Here is a 25,306-nt window from a genome sequence, read left to right as displayed (position 1 = left end):
AAAGACTTTTAGCTGGCTATAAAAAGTGTTTGCAAGCTGTTATATCTGCCAGAGGTGTTACTAAGTACTGATTATGTAGGGTACCCAAACTTTTGCACAGTTCCACAATAATGTTTTAATTTTTTTATTTATTTTTTACTTTGTTCAATTTATGACATAAAAAGTAACTATGCATCAATGTTTGGTGTAAATATTGTGCATTTTTTCCATTTCCTACAGAGACTGTGTTTACATCTTTTCCATAAAAAAATTACCAAAATATGTTATTTATCGAGGGGTGCCCAAACTTTTGCATACTACTGTATTTTCCAGACAGTGGAATGGCTGATTTCAAACTCTCTTGAGATCTTTTTTTATCCCTTCCCAGACTCTAACGCATCTACAATATTCTTTCTGTGAAGGCCTCAGAGAGCTCTTTGGATCTCACCACGGTTATACCACTCACTTCAACAATTAAGAGCAAACCAAATTAAATGTCTGTGGTTTAAATAAAACAGTTCTAATCATTTTAACCAGATGTGGTGCACCAGAATCTAATTCTAGGCATTTTAAATAGTAATGGATGTGAGGGTGTCCTAACTTTTTCCTCAGTGGAAATTGGCATCATAGTTTTAAATTTGTTTAACTACACTACACTACACTTTTTTAAATTTCAATTTTTTTTTTCTTTATATTCCCTCCACCACCCCCCCTCTGCGGAGGACTGCTTTATCTCTATTTAAATATTTATTTAATTCTTTTCAGAGGTGGACATTTCAGGTCCAGAAAGTAAAAATCCAAACCAGGATTTTGTTTCAACCAACCAGTTGAGTACTCTGTGACTGTGGCTCTATATACTCAAATGGTTGGTTGAAACAAAATCCTGGTTTGGATTTTTACTTTCTGGACCTGAAATGTCCACCTCTGTTTATTTATTTATTTATTTATTTTGAATACTGTGTTTATTGTTTTTAATTAAGCAAGACAGGTAACAGAGAAACACATTTCCATTTCGTCACAATTATTTCCCACCCCAACAAGAGAACATCACTCTCTTCTCCCCTATAGAAATACACAGAATCCTCTTACAGGAAACAACTTAAATGCAAAACAAATATCGCAAGGTACCCAAAAACCAAATCTACAGTACTATATTTTACACATAAAAGTTTTCCAACCAAACAAAACGAAACAAAAACAAACATACATTATACATAGTTACACCCCTTGTAATAAATGACCAATATTATTGTTGTTAATGTAGTAATTAAACGGCTTCCATATTTCTTCATATACATCCATTTTGTTTTTAATAAAATATGTTACTTTTTCCATAGCCATACACTGTGCCATGGCATTAATCCAAGTTCCAATAGATGGCGGATCAGGCCTTTTCCAGCTAAGAGCTATCATTCTTTTAGCTTGTAATATAGCATAATCTATGAATTTGCGCTGCTGAGGATTTAGTTTAAGGTTCTTCGGATATATATGTAACAAAATCATTTTCGCATCTAGGGGAATATTCAAGGATACGCTTATCTTTGTAATATTAATCACTTCCACCCAAAAGTTTCTAATAATATTACATTTCCAAACACCATGCACAAATGAACCTTGAGCCACTCTGCATTTAAAGCATGTATCAGGAATATTTTTTATTAAACCTGTTTAGTTTGACAGGAGTTATGTAGGTCTGCATCAACCAATTGTATTGAAGTAATTTTAAGCTAGCGCTCCCTAACTGTGTCTGAGAATTTTTACAGACTTGTCTCCATTCATCCTCAGATATATCCTCATTCAATCCCATCTTCCATAATTCAAGTTTCGGTAATGATGATTCAGTAGACCCTGATACAAGCCAGTTGTAAAAAACTGATATTAATCCTTTATTATTGCATTTCTTAGTAATTAATTCCTCTAAAGGAGAAAGTACTGGCAAGATTAGTGATTGGTTCTGCCTAGAAAGAACAAAACTCCTTATCTGTAAGTATTTAAAGAAGTGTTTTCTTGGAATATTATACTTAGTAGACATCTGCTCAAACGACATCAACGTTCCCTCCTCAAAAAGATCACAAATTTTGCTTAATCCCTTTTCAACCCACAACCGGAATCCTGAGTCCTTCGTACCTGGTTTGAATAATGTGTTGCCCCAAATGGGACTATACTGGGATATAGAGCCAGCTATTTTCATGTACTCTCTAACTTCATACCATACTCCAATCATATTACAAACTATGGGATGCTTAGTGACTGTTTTCAGTTGTTCAAACTTATCTGAATATATATACAAGTTTAAAGGTAACGCAAAACCACATGACTCCATATCCACCCAGGATGGTTTATTTCCTGATGAAAAATAAAACATTATTGTTCTTAATTGTGCAGCCAAATAGTACCAGTACAGATTGGGACATTTCAGCCCTCCAGTGTCAAATGGAAGGTAGAGAAGAGAAAGACGAACTCGAGGGCATTTCTTGTTCCAAATAAATTTCCTGAGTAATGAATTAATCCTTGAGAACATTCCCGCTGGTGGCGCCAAGGCGATATTTTGCAATAAATACATAAATTTAGGCAAAATATTCATCTTCAAAATATTTATCCTTCCTATCAATGAAATTGGTAAAGATAACCATCTCTCCAGATCTTTAGATGTTAATTCCATTATAATATTATAATTTGTAGAAACTATATCTTCTAATTGGGGAACAATTTTGATACCCAAATATGTAAAGCTGGGTGATAGTTTCAAGGTAAATAAATGTGATGTATTTGGACAGCTATCTTTATTAAGCAGCATCAACGATGACTTTGATGTGTTCACTTTATAACCCGATATATTTCCAAATTGATCGATCAGGTCTAAAAGTGCTGGAAGAGAGGCGTTTAATTGTTTTAGGAATAACACTACATCATTAGCGAATAAAGCTATTTTTTGTTCCTTGCCACCCATTTTAATCCCATGTATGTGCTGTTTTACCACCTTTTAATGTCTTTATAGCCTCCATAATTTCAATTGTCGTAATCTCACCATCTAATTTAATTTTAAATTCCTCAGATATTTTAGGAATGTTGAGCTTATCAAAAAACATGGAGTGAGCATCAGTCGTGGCCTTACATTCAGAGCAATATAGGTTTTCGTAGAAGTTTCTAAACACTTTATTAATTTCCAACGGATCTACAGTCATATTTCCATTTTCATCTTCAATACTAGTAATTGCTCTTTCTAATTCCTGTTGCTTTATACGCCAAGCAAGAAGTCTGCCTGGTTTTTCTCCATGATCGTAAAATTGCTGCTTTAATCTTAATAAATTGGCTGCTGCTTTTTCCTGCGTTATTTTATTATATTGGGTTCTTAACAATAGCAATTCTTTCAAAATATTATCTATATTTTGGCCTGCTTGTAAACTTTTTTCCTCAAGTAAACGAATTTTGGTTTCAAGTGATTTATATTTCTCCTGTTTCTCTTTTGTCTTCCTACTCGTATAGCTTATAATTTGTCCTCGTATAAAGGCCTTAAAGGCTTCCCATCTAATTATAGCTGATGTTTGTGTAGTGTTATGTTCAAAATAGTAATCAATTTGATCCCCTAAGAATTCAAGAAACCTTCTGTCTTGCATCCAGTGTATTTGAAATCTCCATTTAGTATGATTATGAGAAAATTTTGGTTCAACGTATGTCAATGATACAAGAGCATGGTCTGAAATAAGAATACTACTATATTGACAATTTCTGATACATGAAATTAGTTCAGCTGAATTCAGAAAGTAATCTATTCTTGAGTATCCTTTAGAAGTACTCGACCAACATGAATATTCCCTTTTTATTGGGTTTTGAGCCCTCCATATATCCACCAGGTTAAGTTCCTTTATAAAATATTGTAAAGCTTTTCTAGACCTTACATGGGTGTTATCCATACCAGATGATCGGTCCTTACTGGGCTGCAAAACACAATTGAAATCGCCTGCCATAATGTGTTTTCCGGGCATTGTGGAGATTCTCAAAAATAAATCATTATAAAAATCTACGTTATCATCATTAGGTCCATATACATTTATCAGATTAATCCAAGTTGATAGAATGTTTCCCTGTACAATCAAAAATCTACCTTTGGGGTCTTTAGTTATTTTATCAATGCGCAAAGGAATAGACTTTATGTATCATAGTTATAACTCCTCTGGAATTCGAACAGTAATTTGAAGACAATACCTGACCTGGCCATCTACGCTTAATTTTAATTACCTCATGCTCTAACATGTGTGTTTCCTGCAGGAACACAATTTTGGCTCTTATCTGTTTCATTCTACCCAATACTTGTTTTATTTTAATTAGTTTACGTAGGCCTCTACAATTCCAAGATACACATTCAACCAAAACTTCTGTCATTTTTATAATGTCATATTTAACATAAAGAAAGGTAAATTACCTTAGTGCAGGAACGACAATAAAAACCTATAGAGGGTACCATTTGAAATAAAACCCGAAACGAAAAGGAAGAGAGCAACCCACCCAAGACCCAGGCCTGACTCACTAGAACATGCAGGCTCCCCCAAACCCCTAAATAACTTCCCTCCATTATCAGGAGTAGGTCCACACTATACTGAGGAACTATTCTCCTGTAAACCAAAACTCAGCTCAATTACTCGTCTATGTAGAAAAAAATAATCCAGATAAGATATTTTATCTATCAACTGAAAATAAAATATGTGTCATACTACACTCACGTGCTTTTCAGCCCTCTGATAAGAAGCACCTAATTGCACTTTAAGAAGAAAACCAAAGAGAAAACTGAATAAAATATATCTTTAAACAGTATTTATTTAAAACTTTATATTAGTATTCTAGGAGACTCAAATCTGTAAGTAGTGTGATGTCACGTTTCCAGTAAATTTAGGCCCAACATACCTCTTTGTTTCCCGCGGTCGCATCTGCCAAGATTTTAATTTCAATAAAAGTTCTCATCAAGTCACACTTAATTTAGTCATCCTCAGTCACAGGTTCCAGTTTCTTGATGTACTTATTCACGTCCGTTGGTGTATTGAAGATGACAGTACGGTCATCTTTGGTCAACAGGAGCCGTGCAGGATATATTACCCGGTGCTTATCCAGACCGAGTTCCCGTAACCGCTTCCTCACTCTGTCGTAACTCCTCTGTCGCTTATACACCTCCGTTGGCAGGTCGGGAAGAATTCTTATTTTGTTGTTTTGGTACATCACCTCTTTCTGTATCCGCACAGCTTTCAAGATAATTTCTCTGTCCTTGTAGTTTAAGCACTTGATGATGATAGTTCTCGGGTACGAAGTAGAACTTTGGTTCGCTGTTATCCGGTGCGCTCTCTCCAAAACCGGCGGCGTTATCTTCAGAGTATCCCCTATCCATTTTTCCATAAAGGAACAGGTATCATTGCCTTCTACTTTCTCGGGTATGCCCAATATACGCAGATTATTACGTATACTCCTCCCTTCTAAATCTTCGACTTTATTTTTGAGGTTTTCTGTCTTGTTTTCAAGTTTTTCGATAGTTTCTTTTAGGTTTTGTATCTCGTCTTCTGCCGTAGATATTCGCCTTTCGGCCTCCATGATACACCCACTACAGTCTTTCACGTCCATTTGGACAATTCTTATTTCCGTCAGTACACCATCAATTTTTGTATTAAAGTCTTGTTTGAATGAGGTTATGGCAATCATGAGGTCCTTTGTTGATGGATTTTCCATGTTTATAACTTGTTCAGCGTCCGCGGACCTGTCGGCGTGTGCCTGCTCCATTGAACATGGCTCTCCTTCAGCTAGCTCCTGACCTACTTCCTCACAGCTTCTCCTTGGCCGCTTTTTTTGGCATGTTTGAATTAACTTACTCTTACACTTACAATTTTGTCTCTTTATATGACCTCTCTCTGGAATATTATGCAGGATTTATTGAAAAGCAATTAAGCACGAGGAAAACGCGTCTGCTCACCTTGCCGCCATAACCGGAAGTCCTCTTTATTTTTATTTACTTCCTTAAGAGAAGGAGAGGGAGAGAGAGGGGGAAAAAAGGAGAAGAATGGGGATAGAGAGAGAGGGAGAGAGAGAGAAAAAAAGATAAAAACAGATAATCTGCTTCAATTCCTGCTGATGAGAGAAAACAACAACCAACATCTGTACGAATCACATCGAAAAGCAAATGTTAAATGCTGAACAGCACACACAATCAGCATTACAACACAACCCCAGAAGCAACAGCCGATCAAGACAGCGCGCGTCCGTGAGCACCTGTCCGCACACCTGTCCGCACACCTGTGTGTGTCAGCGCGCTGGTGTTCACAAGGTTTCTCTCCATGTAAATGTCTAGTAGTGTGTGTGGGGAGCCACAGCCCCGCCCCCCCAGGACATGAAGCTGACATGGAGGAGACCCGGGCACCAGACATCCAGAGGCCCCCCAGGGCACGGGAACCCCAGGAGGACCACCGCAGGGACAGTTGCAGGCCCCACCCAGAAAAGGGCAGAGGAGCACTCCGGAGGGGGGCCATCCGGCAGCCACATCGCAGGAGCCCCAGGGGGCCGTGGCTGCCAGCGGCCGGCCACACCAGGGCAGACCAGACCCCGAGCCCAGAGATCCAAGGGCCCCCCCACCCCCCAGCCGGGGCCCGACAGAGCCGGGAGGGCCAGGCCCCGGCAGGCAACCGCCAAGAGTGAGCCAGCACACACCAGAGCATCCAGCCCCGGACACAGAGAACCACCAACGCATCGGCAGCCGGGGGCCCCATCCACCGGCAAGGAGTGTGGTGGGGGGGAATAGAGCCTGAGATGTTATTTCAGGTGGAGTCTAAGACCCAACCTGACACATGCGTATAGACAAACAGGCGCACACATACACAAGCATACGCTCCCACCCTCATGCACACATAAACAAATATTCACACATTCGCCCAACATGGAGACACACAGAAATGAACGCCGTATACACACTCACACTCCCCATATATACTCTATACTCCGAGATCCAGGCACCACCACCCCCAGAGGTGCAATCCGCCACCAGACCCCGGAGATGGACCCCTTTTTTCCTCTGGCGTGGGGACAAGAAGACCACCCTGGACCCCGCAGCAGCCAAGAAGCCCATCTGCCCAGACCTCGACCGGACGGCCAGCTCTTCTTCTCAGCCCCCAGCTCCAGATGGCAAACAGAGAACGGGGGTGTGAAAAGACCCCATGCTTTCCTTCGCCTGCTCAGATGTGGTGTTGATGTGTGTTGTTCTAAAGTGCTTTAAAACAGGGGAAGGACATGGCACTAACCACCCTCTGCCAATCAACAGTTGGTGTCAGCTCGGCCCCTCCCCAGAACCCTCAATGTCTACTGTATGTGCGACTTAAAATTGAGAAGTGGGCACTGGCACCAGAGGTAAGGCTGAGTAAACAGACCGCCCTCTGGATGCCATTTTGTGTGCCCACCCCCAAATGTATGTGTCATGAGAGAGTAAGTAATGAGAGTGTCTAAGTTGTGATGTATGATTGAGACACAGGTGGTTACGAGGGGACAGAGGAGGAATACTGTACCTCCCCTGCATCCCAGCGACGCACCTGCACCTCAAAGCCCTACACTACACTTAAATAAGTGAATTTGTTTTTTGTTTTTGCATAGATTATACAATTACAACACCTTTATCTACAGATATGATATCAAAGAAGATTTTATATTGATATGCTGATATTTCTTAATAAAGAACTATGACTGTGTACAAGATAATCCTGAAAAGGAGTGGTTATGAAAATTGCACAGCTTGCTAAGTTTTGTTTCCTATAACAATATAAATGTTCGAGCGAACTGTAAACCCCATACTCTTGGCGAATTTTATAACCAAGATTTATAAAATACTGGAACTGTGTTGAATGTTGCTTATGAAAGTAGGCAAGTCAGAATTTCAAGTTAGAGTTTCATTGCACTCCGTACACATGGTATTGCTTTCTTGGAAACTTAAATTGCCATAAAATTTTGAAGACGCTGTACACAGAGGGACACAATAGTGCTAGCAATATTTTCTCTCTTGCCTCTGAAAATATTTTCGGTGGTACTGCATCTCATGTACGCGTCTCGTTAATTCCTCTCGTAGGTGCACTGTGGAATCCCATTGGGGTCAATTAAGATATTGAAAATGAACGTACATCTTAAGACATCGAAATTGTCAACACATTCATCTTTAATGTCTTAAGATGTGTTGATTCAGAGGGTTTTGACCCCAATGGTGTTCCATAAAAATTAACGTGTAAAAGGTTAATTTTCAAGTCGTAAGACGTTGAACTGTTAATCCAATCCAATCCAGCTTTATTTATAAAGCACTTTAAATAACCTGTACAGGACCAAAGTGCTGTACAGTAACAAATAGATAAAACAAAGAACATAAAAACATAATATATAACTAACTAAAACAATCAAAAATAAAAGCGCAACAACAAACATCTCATTAGGTGTTAAAGGCCAGATTATAGAGATGGGTTTTCAGAAGTGATTTAAAAACAGACAAAGAAGAGGCCTGTCTGATCTCTAACGGGAGATCATTCCACAGTTTGGGAGCTGCCACAGCAAAAGCACGGTCTCCTGTAAGTTTATGCTTAGTCCTGGGTAAAATGAGCTCCGCTGATCGGCAGACCGGAGAGAGCGGGTGGGCGTATAAGGTAGTATCAGTTCCGACAGATAGGATGGGGCAAGGCCATGAAGGGCTTTAAAAGTAAACAAAAGAATTTTAAAATGAATCCTAAAAGAAATGGGCAGCCAGTGGAGTAAAGCTAAAATAGGGGAAATGTGCTCAAACTTCCGAGTGCCAGTTAAAAGACGAGCGGCAGCATTTTGCACCCTCTGGAGGTGAGCGATGGATGAAGCACTGACCCCTATATATAGTGCATTACAGTAATCCAGCCGGGTGGTCACAAAGGCATGGATTACGATCTCAAAATGTTGCCGGGTAAGAATTGGCTTTATTTTAGCCAGCTGCCTCAGCTGGAAGAAGCTTGATTTTACGACTGCCTTAATCTGACTGTCAAACTTGAGCTCAGCGTCCACGTTAATCCCCAGGTTTCTAACAACTTGCTTTTTGTACTGATCTAAGGAATCTAAGTACACACTGGGGGCCCCAGTAGGGTTACCAAAAACCATCACCTCGGTCTTCTTATCATTAAATTTTAAAAAATTAAGAGCCATCCAGGCTTTAATGTCATCGAGACACTGAAGTAATGGCTGCACAGAGTACGTGCCTTTTTTCTTTAAAGGGACATAGATCTGACAGTCATCAGCATAAAAATGAAAAGCAATGGCATGTTTTCTTAGTATAAAACCAAGAGGGAGTAGATACAACGAGAAGAGGAGGGGGCCTAAAACTGAGCCCTGTGGGACACCAAATAGTAGACGAGCGGAGTGGGACACATGATCACCTAGACTGACACAAAAGGTTCGCTCCGCCAAATAGGACCTGAACCAGTCTAGTGCTGTGCCTCTGAGGCCCACCCATTGCTCCAAACGAGAAAGTAAAATGGCATGATCCACTGTATCAAACGCAGCTGTCAAATCTAATAATAAAAGAACAACACAATCGCCAGAGTCAGTAGCTAAGAATATGTCATTAAAAACTTTTAAAAGGGCTGATTCAGTGCTGTGTAAGGATTTAAAACCAGATTGGAAAACCTCTGAAACATTTTCCTTTTCCAAAAAAGATGTCAATTGACTGTGAACTATCTTTTCAATAATCTTAGAAAGAAAAGGCAGTTTGGAGATAGGCCTGTAATTTGCAAGAACCGTGGGGTCAAGAGAAGGTTTTTTAATCAGCGGTTTGACTACCGCATGTTTAAAATCCATAGGGACCACACCTGACACCAAACTGTGATTTATCAGTTTAAGAACCAAAGGTCCAACTGTGGGCAGAACCTGTTTAAAGAATTTAGGAGGGACAGCATCGTTTGGAGACCCAGCAGGCTTCAAACGACCAACAATCTCCTCTAAATAGAACAAAGTCACAGGCTCAAACCTGTCAAGCACGGCAGGGCAGGGAACAGAGACTGAAGGGTCAAGAGTAAAAGGAGAGATTTGAGCCCTAGTGAAGGAGACCTTCTCAAGAAAAAAGCGTAAAAAATTCTCACATGCTACAGGGGAGGGCTCGATAAAATTTGTCTGCGGTGCATTAAGAACAAAATCAATGGTCTTAAATAAAACACAAGGATTATGACAATTTGACAGAATTAAGTCAGAAAAGTGTTTTCTTTTGGCCTCTTTTACAGTTGATTGATAATGGCACCAACAGTCCTTTAATATCTGAAAAGAGACTTGCAGTCTGTCTTTTTTCCACTTGCGCTCAGCTCGGCGACACTCGCGTCTGACAGCTCTGGTCGTGTCGTTCAGCCAGGGCTCCGATTTAGCTTTAGGCTGTCTGGTTTTTAATGGAGCCACCGTGTCCAAGGCAGTCCGGCAGGTGGAGTAGAACCATGAACTAAGCTCCTCAGTCTGGTTATTGAAAAGCTCCGGGATTTTACAGTTCTGGTTAAACACTGCTGTAAACTGCTCAGCAGTGGAGGAGTTAATAACACGACAGCGACGAGCAGCAGTGCGAGGTTTAACTGTGGCACAGACGAGGGCAACTTCAAATATCACAGGCATATGGTCAGAAAACACAGCATCACAAATCTCTAAGTTAGAAACAGGCAGACCATGAGATAAAACAAGATCAAGTGTGTGTCCACGTTCATGTGTGGGACCGGCCACACATTGCACAAGATTAAAAGAATCGATAAGGTTTAAAAAACCCTTTACCATGGGCATATCAGGACAACACACATGAATGTTAAAATCTCCCACAATAAGAACATGATCATATTTTGGCATGTATTCAGCCAAGAAGTCAGCAAAGTCATTCACAAAGTCTTTATTGTATTTTGGGGGGCGATAAACCACCGCACACAACACAGTGCGAGAGCAGCCCAGCTCAAACACACTGAGTTCAAAGCTGGCGAATGAGAACCGTATTGATAGTTGCTTACACCTAAAACGATTTTTAAAAATCGTTGCTATTCCCCCTCCTCGGCCCAACATCCGCGGGGAATTAAAATAGCAGCAATCGTCAGGTAAAAGTTCAGAGAAGATGCTGCACTCACCAGCACTCAGCCACGTCTCACACAGGCAGAGAAAGTCCAATCCTCGGGAAGTGAAAATATCCTTCAGGATAAAAGTTTTGTTTGTTAGGGACCTAGCATTAACCAGGCCAATCCTGATAGGAAGCGGTACATCCGTATCATCAGCCGTCTCGGCAGCCCGACACACAGGGCGCAGGTTCCGCAGATTCACCCCACGCCAGCGGGGACGGGGAGAGCAGGGTTTTCGGTGCTGGAACGTACCATCAAAACCAACAACCGGTACCAGCCAGGCGTTGACAGGTTCCAGCGAACGCCGAGGTACAGTATAAAGAAGTGAGGCTTCCATACTATTGGTTGGCATCACATACCGACCCCATTTGGACACAGGAGCTGCGTTGGGCTTTCAATATACAGTACAGCTGTTTCAAACATTTCTCAAATTACAGTACTGTACACATTACTGAATTGTATATAAAATTGTATATCAAATACACTATAATACAGTCCAATACTGTACATAAAATACAGCTTTTTGCAGTTTCGCCACTGCATCTTGGTGGCTCATTTCTGGCACTATTTGGAGTACTTGAGCAAATTATTTAAACAGCATTTGTACAGGAATGTTTCTGTCCCAAGCTTTTTTTATTTATATAAGTAGTTAACGTGCTGTCAACATGAATTTTACGTGTGAAAAATTAATGTGTAGAATACACGTGAACAACACTGCTTCATGTTGTTAACGTGTTGTTCACTTGTATTCTACGCATTAAAATTCACAAGTATTGACCTGTTTGGCTTTTCATACGTATGCGTTGTGAGCATCAAGTATAAATCAGCCCTTACACTGCTTTTGTTGTGTACGCATCAGGTTGCATCACCCTAAACTTCTCTGTCAGCCTAGCGATTACAGTAACTGAAACTTCTCACAGATAAATGTACCGCTATAATGAGGGGAGAAGAATAACTAAACATACTACACTCTGAAAATGGAACAGAAGCCATGGCGATAAACTTACATGAAGCAGGGAAAAGTTTGGGCTTTGAAGGTAAAACCCTGGAAAAGTCGTTGAAGGTTTGACATTGTGCTAACGACTTGTTATACACAGATTATAGAAATTCACGCTATTTAGCTATGTATTTTTTTAAAGCTGTTAAAATTATATATTTTAAAGATTTGTAGAGCTTAGCTTGTTTAGCTGCTACACGTTAGTATCAAACAAACTGTGTTGAGTTCAAACTAGTAATGTACTTCAAGAACATCATACGGGATCACTGACGAAATTCAAGCTGTTAGCCGTTTAATCCCCTCTATAAGGCTGTGTGTGTAATTAACCCTGCAATGTAAAATATTGTTATGGATCTTACTTAAACAACTGAACAACCACTTGCAGTGCTGAGTAGTTTAATGCAAAGCTGCTTTTTGAAGACACTTTTCCACATTTTCTCCTCACAGCTAGGTGACCATTTGGTTTATTGCCATTGTTCTTGATTTGTGTGTCTTCATTAACTGAACTCCACTCGGGTTCCACAAACAAAAGCATCTCTCCAGGAGATTAATTTAAATGCTGTCATATCGTTGTGCTGCACAGATTAGGGAAAAATAGCTGATGGGATGGGGGACCTGTTGCAAATTGATGATGGCAACTTGCTCCCTGCCCCAAAATCCACAAGAACACACAAACAGAAACACAGACACATTCCCACACACACACAACTCTCTTCCCCCCAACATGCACCCACACTCACTGCTGATTCTTTTCATTTGTTTCTCAGGTGATGTTCAGTGGTTTTGCTAGAATATATAAGTTCAACAAGGGAACAGTTGTCACAATTCCATACTCTGACCCAGTATGCACCTGGCAGTTTTATGGAGGTTTACTGGCTGTGTGGTTGAGAGTGCGTCCTGTGGATGCTGAAACTGGCTTTGGTGGATGTGGGACAGTGTACATCAGCATACTTCAGGACACCCTGAATTTCTGAGAGTTGTCTTTTTCCACTGTGTCATGGCAGTGAGTTGTGTCAGCACAGTGCTTTGGGGTCGCCCCACACTGGCCAAGCCTAGGCTGACCCCTGGCCAGTGTGCTGTCATGGACTGAGCTACTGTGGTGCCGTGGCAGGTGGCACATTCAGAAACAAAGCAATACTGGGAGCAAGGGTTCCTCCTGGGGCTGCACTTGGATCAGCGGTGGCAGAGTTTGTTATTGTAATCACAATTCCATATATAAAAAAGAAATCAGCGTGACTGTTTATCAAGGCTAGCAGACTAGCAGTTTTGCTGGTTCTGGTTTAGTGCTGTCTTGAATGTTTTCTCAGTGCAACCTTATTTGAAGTAGTAATAGAGGCACATCATCTAACCAGTATTTATGAGGGCCTACAGCATAGAACGGCTGCTTTGAATGTCACAGTGGTGAATAACTTGAGGAGTAGCACCAAGCAGAATGAGGAAATACCAGTCTGTAACTGTGTGTAAATTAGGGGTGTAAATCACAGCTTTCCTTACGATACGATACAATATGGATTCCTTCAGCCAATGGTTTGATTTTTTTTATACCTCAGAAATTCCCAGGATACGATACGATTCAGTTCGATACTGGGGTTAGTAGTCAAAATGATCAAATTTCACACAATCCTTTACATTTCAATGAATTAAAAAAGGCAAATATAATTAGCATTTTATCATATTTTATTGGGAACTGTAAACAAAATGTAGTGTAGTCAAGTATGTCCCATAAAACAAGCAAAATAAAGTTAAATAAGGTAAAAATAAAAAACATTGCATGGACAGACATGTAGAATGAGGAAGATTTAACATGACTGACTTCTGCGGTGAAACAAGTATGTCAGTAAACATCTTTGAGAGGTTTTTTTAAGAAAAATGAAATGGTCAACGTGTTCAGGAGATTGTGTGCTCTGAGCATGGCATCCTATGTCACCTGCCGTACTAAACACACGTTCTGAAGGTACGCCAGCTTGCGAGCTACTTATAAATGACCAAGTCAAAATGATCTACTTACTATAAAAATGCAAGATTATATATTTATGTATAACAATATGGAGTATTCTTTATTATTATTATTATTATTATTATTATTATTACTATTAATTTCCCTTTGGGATAAATAAAGTTTTTGAATTGAACTGGAATTTTAGTTCCTTCACCTTTCTCTTTCTCAGCTCGCTTTTCGGAGGGAAGTTAATGTCGAAAATGCCGCTCTGCATTTCCTTTCTTCGGAATAGCGAAGGTACACTGACAGATGAAGCAAACACACTTCGAATAAGACATTGTGAAAAAAGTCCTCCTCGCGTTCGGTATGGAAGTGGTAGGTTTTTGGCTTCTTATTACTTGGTCCAGCTCTTTCTGTGGGGTGGAAACAAAACTTAACGACATGGGGATAGAAAGAGGGACTATGGTCGCTAAAGGGCTACAACAGGATTCAGGGTCTGTGTGCATTTACTAGAGTACAGGGGAAGGAAAGATTTGTTTCATACACATATATAGCCAGGAAGATGTGAATAAGGGAGCAGTCATATGTGCTGGTTTACACTTGTTTAATCTTTTGGTGTGTTGATGTACACTCCCCTGCAGGACCGAAGTCATACATAGTTTAAATCCCCATGTGGGTTCTTTTAATTTTATCACGATGGTTACTCGTATTTAATATCACAGATCATTTTTTGCAGACTGGGCACATCTGGCCAACCAGTGTGACACTAGAACAGAGAGAAGCATTTCTGCCAGCCAGCACTAGGGGTATCTGTGCTTGGTCACCATACGTTAGTTCTCTGGTTGTGCAGAAGGTTAGAGCTTGCAGGCCACACCACAGAATAGCGTTGTGTGCAGTACTCCTTGTACGAGTCTCAGGTCATGTTGTCAAGAAAAGCTATGCGAGAAATATCATGCACCCATTTCATTTATTCAGCCAACCATATTAAGTATAGGTTATGGATAAAGGTTTTTGGTAATGATTTCCATTAACTGGCCTTTATAATGCATTCATAGAACATTCATAAGCAGTGTGTAAGTATATCACAACATCCTAACATCCTTTTTTTTTTTTTTAATATTCCCTCCACCACCACCCCTCTATGGAAGACTGCTTTATTTCTATTTAAATATTTATTAATTTATTTATTTATTTATTTTCTTCCTCAAGAGAAGGAGAGGGAGGGAGCGGGGGGGGAAAAAGGAGAAGAAGGGGGATAGAGAGAGAGGGAGAGAGAGAAAAAAGAAAAGAAAAAAAACAGATAATCTGCTTCAATGTCTGCTGAAGAGAGAAAACAACAACCAACATCTGTACGAATCACATCGAAAATGTTGTCGAACAGCACACGCAACCAGCATTACAACACATGCCCAGAAGCAACAGCCGATCAAGACAGCGGGCATCCGTGAGCACCTGTCCGCACATCCTGATATCCTAACATTAGCACATAGAATACAGTGGTACCTCGGTTTTTGAACTCATTAGAACTCGAATTTCTTAAAAGTTGAACCAGCCAGTTAGAAAAAAAATGACCTAGAACTCGATCTGAATCTCAGGAGCCGAAACGTGAGCACCGACCTAAGATAACTTGTGCACATGGGGAAATGAGTCACGCGGCACGTCTCTCAGCGGAAACAAAGGGTTGCGATAGCATCGTGCATGTTTACACTAGCTGAATACATATATTTAGACAGTAAAAATACATTTAGACAATGATAGACAGTAACAGTAATTATTATATAATAAAATACATTTAAAAATAAAAAAAATCTTATTAATTATTTTAATATTAATAATAAACCATTAATACATTTCATTATAATAATATTGTTGTGCCAAGCTGGGACAGAACGGAGACAAAGCGCAGACCTCAGGGTGTCAGGGAATACGTGGTTTAATTACAGGTAAGGCAGGCAAAACGCAGACGGACAATACAATGACCGGACTGGGGAAACTGAAACGCAGACGAAATACAGAGGACTAATGACAACAACCAGAAACAGCTGATCACATGGGGATTTCATACGGGGTTAACGAGGGGGCGTGGCACACAGAAGGAGCGGACGATTGGGGCAGGACACATTGTTTTTTTTTTACTTTACACAATGTTTGGATACATTTATTTTCTTACTTTACAAATTACTGTTTTGATAAATGTGCTTAGATGTGTTTAGTACAGCTTCTTGCTTTATCCTGTTCATTTTGTGTTTAAATGCTAAAAAAAAAAAAACATATTTCGATGTAATTTTTTGAGGCCGGGAACCAATTAATTGGTTTTCCATTATTTCTTATGGCGAAAATTCGATCACAACTCGAACTTTTTAGGATTCGATCCGGAGTTCTGAACAGATTAAGTTCGAGTTCTGAGGTACCACTGTATCTAGATTATACCATAGTAACAAATATTAGATGATAATAAATTATAATCATATAATTGTATAATGTTAGCGATTAATATATATTATAATAGTCTGGAGACTCTGGACATTTTAGTTATCTCATAGGATGCTTTTGATGTGCATTGTACGTTTAATACCAGTACACATAGCTTAGTCTATTGATAACCCTGGTGGGCATATGTGTCCGGACTGTAAATGTGAAAAAATAGGGCTGTCTAGCTTGAATATTGGCTGTGTATATTTATAGGACCCAGGTCGCATTAGTTTCTCCATTCTGACAGTATGTACACAAATCAATAGAACAGCAGATTTTTCTGGACATCACATAGCTCCCCTTCATACATTTAGTGTTTGCTATAACATAAAGCCTTCATGTTTCCTATCAGATCCCATTAACTTTTAGATTTATTCCGTGATCATATTTGTATATTTTCCCATTTGGGGAAGCAGCACACTGTTCTCCTCTGGTCATCAGGATTTTCCTCTGCAAGATGCAGTCACTTTTGATGTCAGAGGAAAAGTTCAATAATAATACTGAAAGCAGATTAACAAGATTTGTTTTTAAACCCCACTCAACAAAAATACCAAAACTAGACACATGATACATATTCCTTGACTGCTGAATTTGGATTGTGCTGAATTCAACTTTTTAAAATTTTTAAATTACTCAGTTTTTCTCCGAGTGTTGAATTGCATTTTCTACACTGGCCCAAGTACAGAGTACAATGGTAATGTCACATATGTAGATCAGCTGAGGTCTTCAGCTGTACCTTCACATAAATGGATTGCTTGTGTATTAAATGACACAGCATGGTATTTCAAGATGTCATTTTTCTCTTTGACCCCATTGTTTTGAACCTGAAAAGATACCTGTGGCTCATTTCCTAACTGTGGTCAGCCAAGCAGTTTCTTTTTGGTCTGGTTTCACTTTACCTGGAGCAGTATGTTTTGTTTTCTTGACAGACCTTTTTGCTTTGTTTGATTGTAGTCTTTTGGTTCTTTTATTGGGTGTGATCTGCAAACTGTGAGCCTGGCTGGGCCAGATCCCATTAAGCTGATGTTCAGTCTGTTTGCTGGGAAAGAGATGAGGGTATAGCGCTGATGTTTTCCACTGCCTTGCCGAGTGACAGCCTTTCCTTAATTGGGGTTTAGGTCTTCTTTTCTGTGAGGATCAGGTCTGTTTGCACTGACTGGCAGAAAGCAGAGCTGCAGGTCTTCTTGTCTGGTTTGTAAAGTTTGCCTTCTGGCCTCAGATACCTCACAGGCTGATGTGAAGAATGTAAAGTGTTGAGAGAGGCAAAAAACACCATTCATGCCACCTGGCCGGGATTTCTGTTAAAGGGTGGCAGACGAAACAGGCACCATATGCAGGTTATGTAAGTGTCAGTTGCAGCATGGCACAGACAGCATTGGCAATATGGCCAAGCATATTCACTAGCACAGCAGCCGATCTCGACCTGGACTCCTTAGCTTGATACAGATTTGGCGAACAATTTGCTTAATAATATAAAAAGAACTTTGTTTTTGTGAATAAATAAAGCAGATGCTTTTTTATTTATTGCCTTCCAATTTATGCTGAAAATGGGGAATGACATGAATAGACAACAGGGAGTTTGTGATAGCTCAGGGAGTAGCTGGATTTGAGAGACTGAATCTTCTACCCTGTTTGTGCTGGCACACAAATCTCTTCCTGTAGCACAAAGCCTTGCAGTGAGACTGACTGGTATCTTTAAATTGCCCTGAGTGTGTTTGTGCTGCAATGGACTTAGAGGAATGTCTTATGAGGAGAGGTTAGCGGAACTGAATCTGTTTAGCCTTGAGCAAAGGAGACTAAGGGGGGATATGATTCAAGTCTATAAGATTCTAACGGGTCTGGATGCTGTTAAGCCAAATGACTATTTCAATATTAGTCTAAATACTAGAACTCGTGGCCATAAGTGGAAATTAGCAGGAGAACATTTTAAAACAAATTTGAGGAAGCACTTCTTTACACAGCGTGTAGTTAGAGTATGGAATAGTCTTCCTGCTAGTGTAGCGGAAGCTAAAACCATGGGTTCCTTTAAATCAGAGCTAGATAAGATTTTAACAACTCTGAGCTATTAGTTAAGTTCTCCCCAAATGAGCTTGATGGGCCGAATGGCCTCCTCTCGTTTGTAAAATTCTTATGTTCTTATGTTCTTATGACTGCCTTTCTAGATAGTCCCATGCTTAGTACCCTGTGCTTCCTGGCATAGGCTCCAGGATCACTGTGGTATGAAAATAGGTGTATTCATGTGTCTGCATCATGTTGGTTTGCATATTTAAAGTTTAAACTTGATCATACCATTCATAGCAATGAATAAAAAATATTACTGGAGGGTATTCCACGAAGCAGGTTTATGGGAAAGTCTAACTTATTTTGACAAGTCTGGCTCATTTAAGTGGGTGTTCTGTTCCATCAATGTGTCTTAAATGAATCCCCACTGAGCTACCATGGTAACTTAGGCGAGTGAACAAGTCTGCTCTGGACCAGGTTAACAGTCTCGTTAGTTAAGCGTTGTCTCAAAGAAAGGCCGATGTGTGGGAACAGATTCCCAAAAGATTGTTGTCGGACAAAATTCTGCGCTCTCACTACTCATGTCATGTAATCTGTTGAATTATGTGTCCTCATTTGTCATAATATTTTACATTACCAGATTAAATTATTTTGTTAACCTGTTAGGTGTAATGTACCAAAATGACATGCCCCTATATCTTTGATTTTATGACCACGTGGGCGAGTTTATTACCTACAGTGCGTTTTTCTGTTTTAAATGACATTTTTGTTTGAGTTAGCGGGAGAGTGAGTCTTGTATAAATGTATATATTTTAAAAAATGGAACCCGTGGCCTCATGAACTGGGGAAGGCTCTCTTGCTGGCTTTACTCCTGTGCTTACTGCCCTGGTAGTGCTGATTTCAGTGCATGGTACATTTTAACGTTATGTACTTCACTGAGTTCCTTTGGGGACAAATAAAAGAACAATAGGCCTACAGTATATTGCCTGGGTAAGCATAATGCAATTTTTTTGCTGTTAAGCCATTGCTTCTGTCTAAGGCATTGTCCAGGGTCACAACAACATAGCAAGTTAAGGCAATATACTAGACCATAAGCAGCACATTACCTTAGTTATATGTATAATATATACAGTGGATGTAAAAAATATGCAAAAAGTGACTTGGGGATGTGTGAGATTGGAAGTGCAGTTTTCATGTGCCCCATAACTACCTTTTGGAAGCACTTCATGATGACCAGTGTGTGAGTGAGATGGAGTGATAGTCATTGAAGCAGCCGACTGTTGACTTCTTTGGCAGTAAGATTCTTGAAGCATTTGGGGATGACCACCTGGCTCAGGGAAATATTGAACTGTTGAAATGCTCCTGATGGTACTGTCTTGAACAGACGCCTTCTGCAGCAGCTCCCATATCTATAATTGATTTCTTTGTTCTTTATGTACTATAAGTTAGCATTTTTCTTAGTAAATTTTTTAAATACTTCTATGACTATCATATAATGTAGCAGGAATGTTCTTCTGCTTTTGATAGCTCTTTGTATGTATAGAACATGTGAGGAGAGATTGCTATTCACTTACAGTGGATATAAAAATTGTGCACACCCCTGTTAAAAAGGCAGGTTTTTGTGAGGTAAAAAATGAGACCACAATAAATCATTTAAAAACTTTTCCCATCTTTAATGTGACCTATAGCTTGTACAATTCAATTGTAAACCAAGATGGCAGCTTCATTGAGAGCTCCTTTGAGCAACAGCATTTTTTTGTGTTCACTTTTACTTTACTTTTATTTTTCTGTCAGTTCTGTGTTTTATCTTATTATGTATGACCGGCAGACTCTACCGGACATAAGATCTGGAATTACTCACTGTTTTCCGAAGTTTAAGTTTTGCAATGTGGATCCATCGTTTGGAAACTCAATGTTCATCACGCCTGAGGCGCTATTAACCTGGGCCCCAGGAACTCATAAATGTCAACAAAAAGGCAAGAGGTTCCTGGTTCGGCAGTGTGCTAACAGATCACCACTTCCGAGCATACTTCTAGCCAATGTACAGTCTTTGGAGAACAAGCTGTATGAACTTCGGTCAAGGATTTCATTTCAACAAGAGGACCGGGACTGCTGTGTGATCTGGCTTACAGAAACCTGCCTGTAGAACAAGATACTGGACTCTGCCAACTACCGGGATACACCGTGCACCAAGTGGACAGGTCGCAGCAGTTGACCAGGAAAAGCAGAGGAGGCAGCATGTGCTTCAAGTTCAACAATTCTTGGTGTGATCGCACTAACATGCACCAGATCGAGTCCTTCGGCTCCTCAGACCTGGGGTATCTTATGCTTATGTGCTGGTCCTTCTCGCTTCTAAGAGAATTTACAGCAGTCGTTATTATGCCTGTTTACATTACCCCACAAGCCGATACCGACTAGGCACTCAGGGAACTGTACAGTTTGATCAAGAGGCAGGAAACCGCTCACCCAGAGGTGGCGTTCATCACAGCTGGGGATTTCAACAATGCCAACCTGAGGAAAGTTCTACCGAAACTCCATCAACACATTCAGCACAACACCAGTGTAGGTCGGGTCCTGGACCATTTGTACACCCCCTTCCGGGATGCATACAAAGCCCTTTCTTGTGCTCCATTTGGCATATTAGATTACAGCTACATTCTGCTCCTGCCTACCCACAGGCAGAAGCTGAAACGGAAAACACGGGTCAATCTGAATTTGCGGTACGTGATTGTTTTGATCACACAGACTGGGACATGTTTCAGACGGCTGCTGACATAATCGACAAATATGCTGAATCAGTCTGCAGATTCATCAAGAAGTGCGTAGACAATGTTTTTCTGTCCATAACAATGAAAGTTTATCCAAACCAGAAACTATGGATCAACAGTGACGTTCTCATGGCATTAGCAGCGCGGAGCTCCACATTTGCTTCCGCAAACGCATCAGACTACAGGCACACCAGATACCAACTCTGGAAGACAGCGAAATGTGAGTACAGAGACTGAGTTGAATCACAATTTTACAACCCCAGGAGCATGTGGAATGGACTAAACACCATCACAGACTTCAAAGGGGAAAACAGCATGCTGCAGATCAAAACCTCTCTGTGCAAAGAGCTAAATGTGTTTTTTGCTTGATTCGACATCGCAGACACTGCGAGACCGGTCAGCGTGCACACTGCAGATGACATCATCACGTACACTATGTCCGAGGAGGATGTGTGTGAGAGTTTCAGGCGAGTGAACGTAAAGCTGCTGGACATGATGGAATCCCCGGCTGTGTCCTTAGGAGAACATCTCATCTGACTGGAGTGTTCATGAACATCTTCAACCTCTCCCACTCACAATCTGTGGTTCCTGCCTGCTTGAAATCGGCCACCATTTCAAATTCAACAATCAAATCATTGAATGACTGGTGACCAGTTGCCCTGACCTCCATCATAAGCAAATGCTTTGAGAGGCTGGTCAGGGACTTCATCTGCTCTGCGCACCCGGACTGACTAGATTCACTGCAATTTATATACTGCCACAACAGGTCCACTGATGATGCCATAGCCCTGACTCTCCACACTGTCCTATCCCACCTGGAGAAGAGGGACACATAAAGTATGTGAGAATGCTGTTTGTAGATTACAGCTCAAGGTTCAACACCACTGTTCCCTCAAGGCTGGACAGGAAACGACGGGATCTGGACCTGAACAGCACCCTGTGCAGCTGGATCCTCAACTTCCTGTCGGACAGACACCAGGTGGTCAGACTGGGCAGCATCATCTCACCCTCTGTTATACTGAACACTGGTGCTCCCCAGGGAAGTGTACAGAGCTCTCTCCTATACTCACTTTTCACCCACGACTGCTCAGCCACTAACAGCTCCAACATCATGAAGTTTGTAGAAAACATCACAGTGGTGGTCATCATCACCAACAGTGATGAAACAGCATACAGAGAGGAGGTTAGCATCTTGATACACTGGTGCCAGGAGAACCACCTCACTCTCAGCATCACTAAGACCAAGGAACTGAAAGTACACAGAAAGAAGCACACACCCCCATCACTATCATTGTCACTGCTGAGGAGATGGTGAGCGGTTTCTGTTTCCTCAGGGCAGTGTTTATTTTGTTGAAAAATTTTCGTCATAGTTATCGTCAACAACCTTTATTTTCATACTAAAACGAGACGATAACTAAATAAAAATGGTTTAAAAATAAAGGAATCAGTGAGCTTAATAGCCTAAAGAATATACAGGCTAAGCATCCATGTTTTAAATTCCTCAATTTTTTTCTGTTAATGCTGCTGCTGCGTCTCTCTATAAAATAAAATTTCACTGACAGCGTTACATGAAATAAAAAAATCCGATTAGACCTACTTTGAATGACAAAACTAATTTATTTGATTACCAATATTTACTTTATAGACTTTTATACTTTTATTTACTTTATAGACTTGATATGCTACAACCATATAAAACTTGCTCACATTTTGTTCTGGCTTCCGCCTGTTCGCGTAGCACACTCTCATGTTTCTGAGAAAAGTGATTCCAAAGTGAATCTTTACTCACCGAAACAGTTTCACCACATAGTTGTTCTTGCTCTACATTATTGTCATCTATACGTTTGATAAGAATAGTACACTTGTATCGATCAGTTTCCTTTGTGAAATACTTTGCGAATTCCATCTCGGCCTGTTTGTGTAACAGTCTTGATAATTGTACAGATTAATTCTGGGTAGATTTGGGCACGTCTCAGAGTCGTAGTGTGAGTGGTACTGAAGCGAAATTGGAGCGAGACAGGGCGACCGCTCCAGCCTTAAGTGAAAAACCGCCCTGCGCTCTGACAAAATTCCGCCCGCTCCGCTCCTCGGTCACGCTCCGCTCCACTCCGCTCACATGCTCTGCTGCACACGTATGTAACAGTTCTTACTTTATAAATAGTACTGCTTCTGTATTTAATTGTGTAAATACACTTTTGACGTAGCTAATGTTAGGTTTATAATGGAATACGGTAATATAGATTTGCCATAAGATTTCCTGTGTGAGTCTGAAAGCGAGAGTGTCATGCAAGATTCTTGAGATTTGGCAATCCTGAAAATGTACATTTTTTGTTTCACCTGAGTTGATTTATATAACAAATAATTTATACAGTTGTTAAAAACTGGAAACTTCAACGAACATGAAATCACCAATAAACTACTGCTACAAATATTTATTGTAATATTTCTATTTTAATATTCAGAGAGAGCAGGCCTGTGAAAGCAAAAGAAAAGTGAGAGAAGAAGGGAGGTGGAATTGCAGTCTTTGTCATTGACAAATGGTGCACTTTATAGTAAAAGCACAGGTTTGTTGTCTGAATGTGGAATTGCAGGACTGTGGAAGTATTACATGCTGCAGGAGTTTATGCAGGCCATTGTTTTGGCCATATACTGACCTCCATCAGCAGACACTGCAGTAACTACAGAGGTAATGCATTCTGTGTTCAGCAAACTCACCACTGCCTGTTCCAGTACTTTTATTGCTAATTCTTGCAGCTTCAATTATATTTCACTCCTTGCACACTTAACAAATTTTATCAGTTTGTGGGCAGTTCAGATCTCAATGTGGTAAAGCATATTAAATACATTTTTTTCTCAAATTTATCTTTTTTTACCAAATTTTGATCTGTTTCGGATGTTAAGTTATTTATGAGACAAATGTCACATAGTTTTCAGAGTATGATACATTGGGCTGACTGTATCCAGTTTTGTCTCCTTAAAGCAGGGGCGTCCAACTCCAGTCCTGGAGGGCCAGAGCCCTGCGCATTTTTGGGTTTCCCCTCATTTAACACAACAACAACAACAACAAATAAATTTTTGTATAGCGCATTATCACAACATTACATCATCTCAAAGCGCTTTACAGCATCCCCACCCAAAGCCCCCAGTGAGTAAGCCATAGGCGACAGTGGCAAGGAAAAACTCCCAAGAAGGAAGAAACCTTGTGAGGGACCAGACTCAAAGGGGGAGCCCATCCTCCAGGGGCCAGCAGGGAGAGTCAAATTGGAGAGATGGCTAAGTGCCATGTCATTTGATACACAAACGGGGAGCAGGGGGGAGATGACAAGCTGGTTGCAAACGCTCCCTCCAATCGCCAGGCAACCAGAAGGCAGGCAGCGGGTCATACATGGAAGATGACACAGGCAGAACGGCGAGCTGGATGCACAGACGTCATTGGTAGTGGTGACATCACATGTTGCAAGGTGTGCTGGACATCTTCATAGATTGAAGTCTCCAGGCAGCACCCCCTAGGAGGAGTAGGGGAAATAAAATATGCAATTAGTCAAAGTAGGAGAGACTATAGGCAGTGCTAAAAGTTAGGTGAGTGCAATATGAAGTGCAGTGTGCAAGCTCCGGCAGATATGGCTATGGCAGCATAAGTAGGAGGGAGAGGCGAGTGGGAATGCAGGCATTCAGCTCCTTGTGCTAATTACCACACAGCTCTTGAGCTGAATCATTTATGGTGGAACAGGGAAAGAACTAAGGTACACAGGGCTCTGGCCGTCCAGGACTGGAGTTGGGCACCCTTGCCTTAAAGGCCCTCAGTCTGTGTGTGTGAGTTGGTGGAAGATTTAGACTCTATGGACCATCTCACACCCTGAATAACTCCCAAAATATATTGCTATTTCTTGTCAGGTGGACAGACATCAGAGGTGGTGAAGGTAGTAGCAATTCACCTAAACTCCAGTCTTGATTTAGAAGCAGCTGGAGTGATGCTGATCTCTCTGCTACAGAGATTCCATTGTCAAGGTGTGGGCTGCCTTGTTCTTCCCATGATAGAAGACAGTAAGCT

General features: G+C 40.7%; 1 protein-coding gene across 3 annotated transcripts in view; it reads left to right on the top strand.

Moving 5' to 3' along the window:
- The window catches only part of LOC111842587 (voltage-dependent L-type calcium channel subunit beta-1-like), a 93,038-nt gene that overhangs the window by 33,834 nt on the left and 33,898 nt on the right, over window positions 1-25,306 (top strand). The window contains exon 1 of one of the 3 annotated variants that reach the window (XM_072712756.1): window positions 10,858-11,387. The exons of 1 other annotated variant lie outside the window; for it this stretch is intronic. In XM_072712756.1, coding sequence (XP_072568857.1) covers window positions 11,078-11,387 — 310 coding nt within the window. In that variant the 5' untranslated portion in view covers window positions 10,858-11,077. Of the gene's footprint in view, window positions 1-10,857; window positions 11,388-25,306 lie in introns of those variants that run through there. One more of the 3 variants, XM_072712753.1, reaches the window with a different exon arrangement.

Source organism: Paramormyrops kingsleyae, chromosome 5, assembly GCF_048594095.1.
Source record: "Paramormyrops kingsleyae isolate MSU_618 chromosome 5, PKINGS_0.4, whole genome shotgun sequence".
NCBI lineage: Eukaryota > Metazoa > Chordata > Actinopteri > Osteoglossiformes > Mormyridae > Paramormyrops > Paramormyrops kingsleyae.
This window is presented reverse-complemented; position numbering and strand designations above follow the sequence as displayed.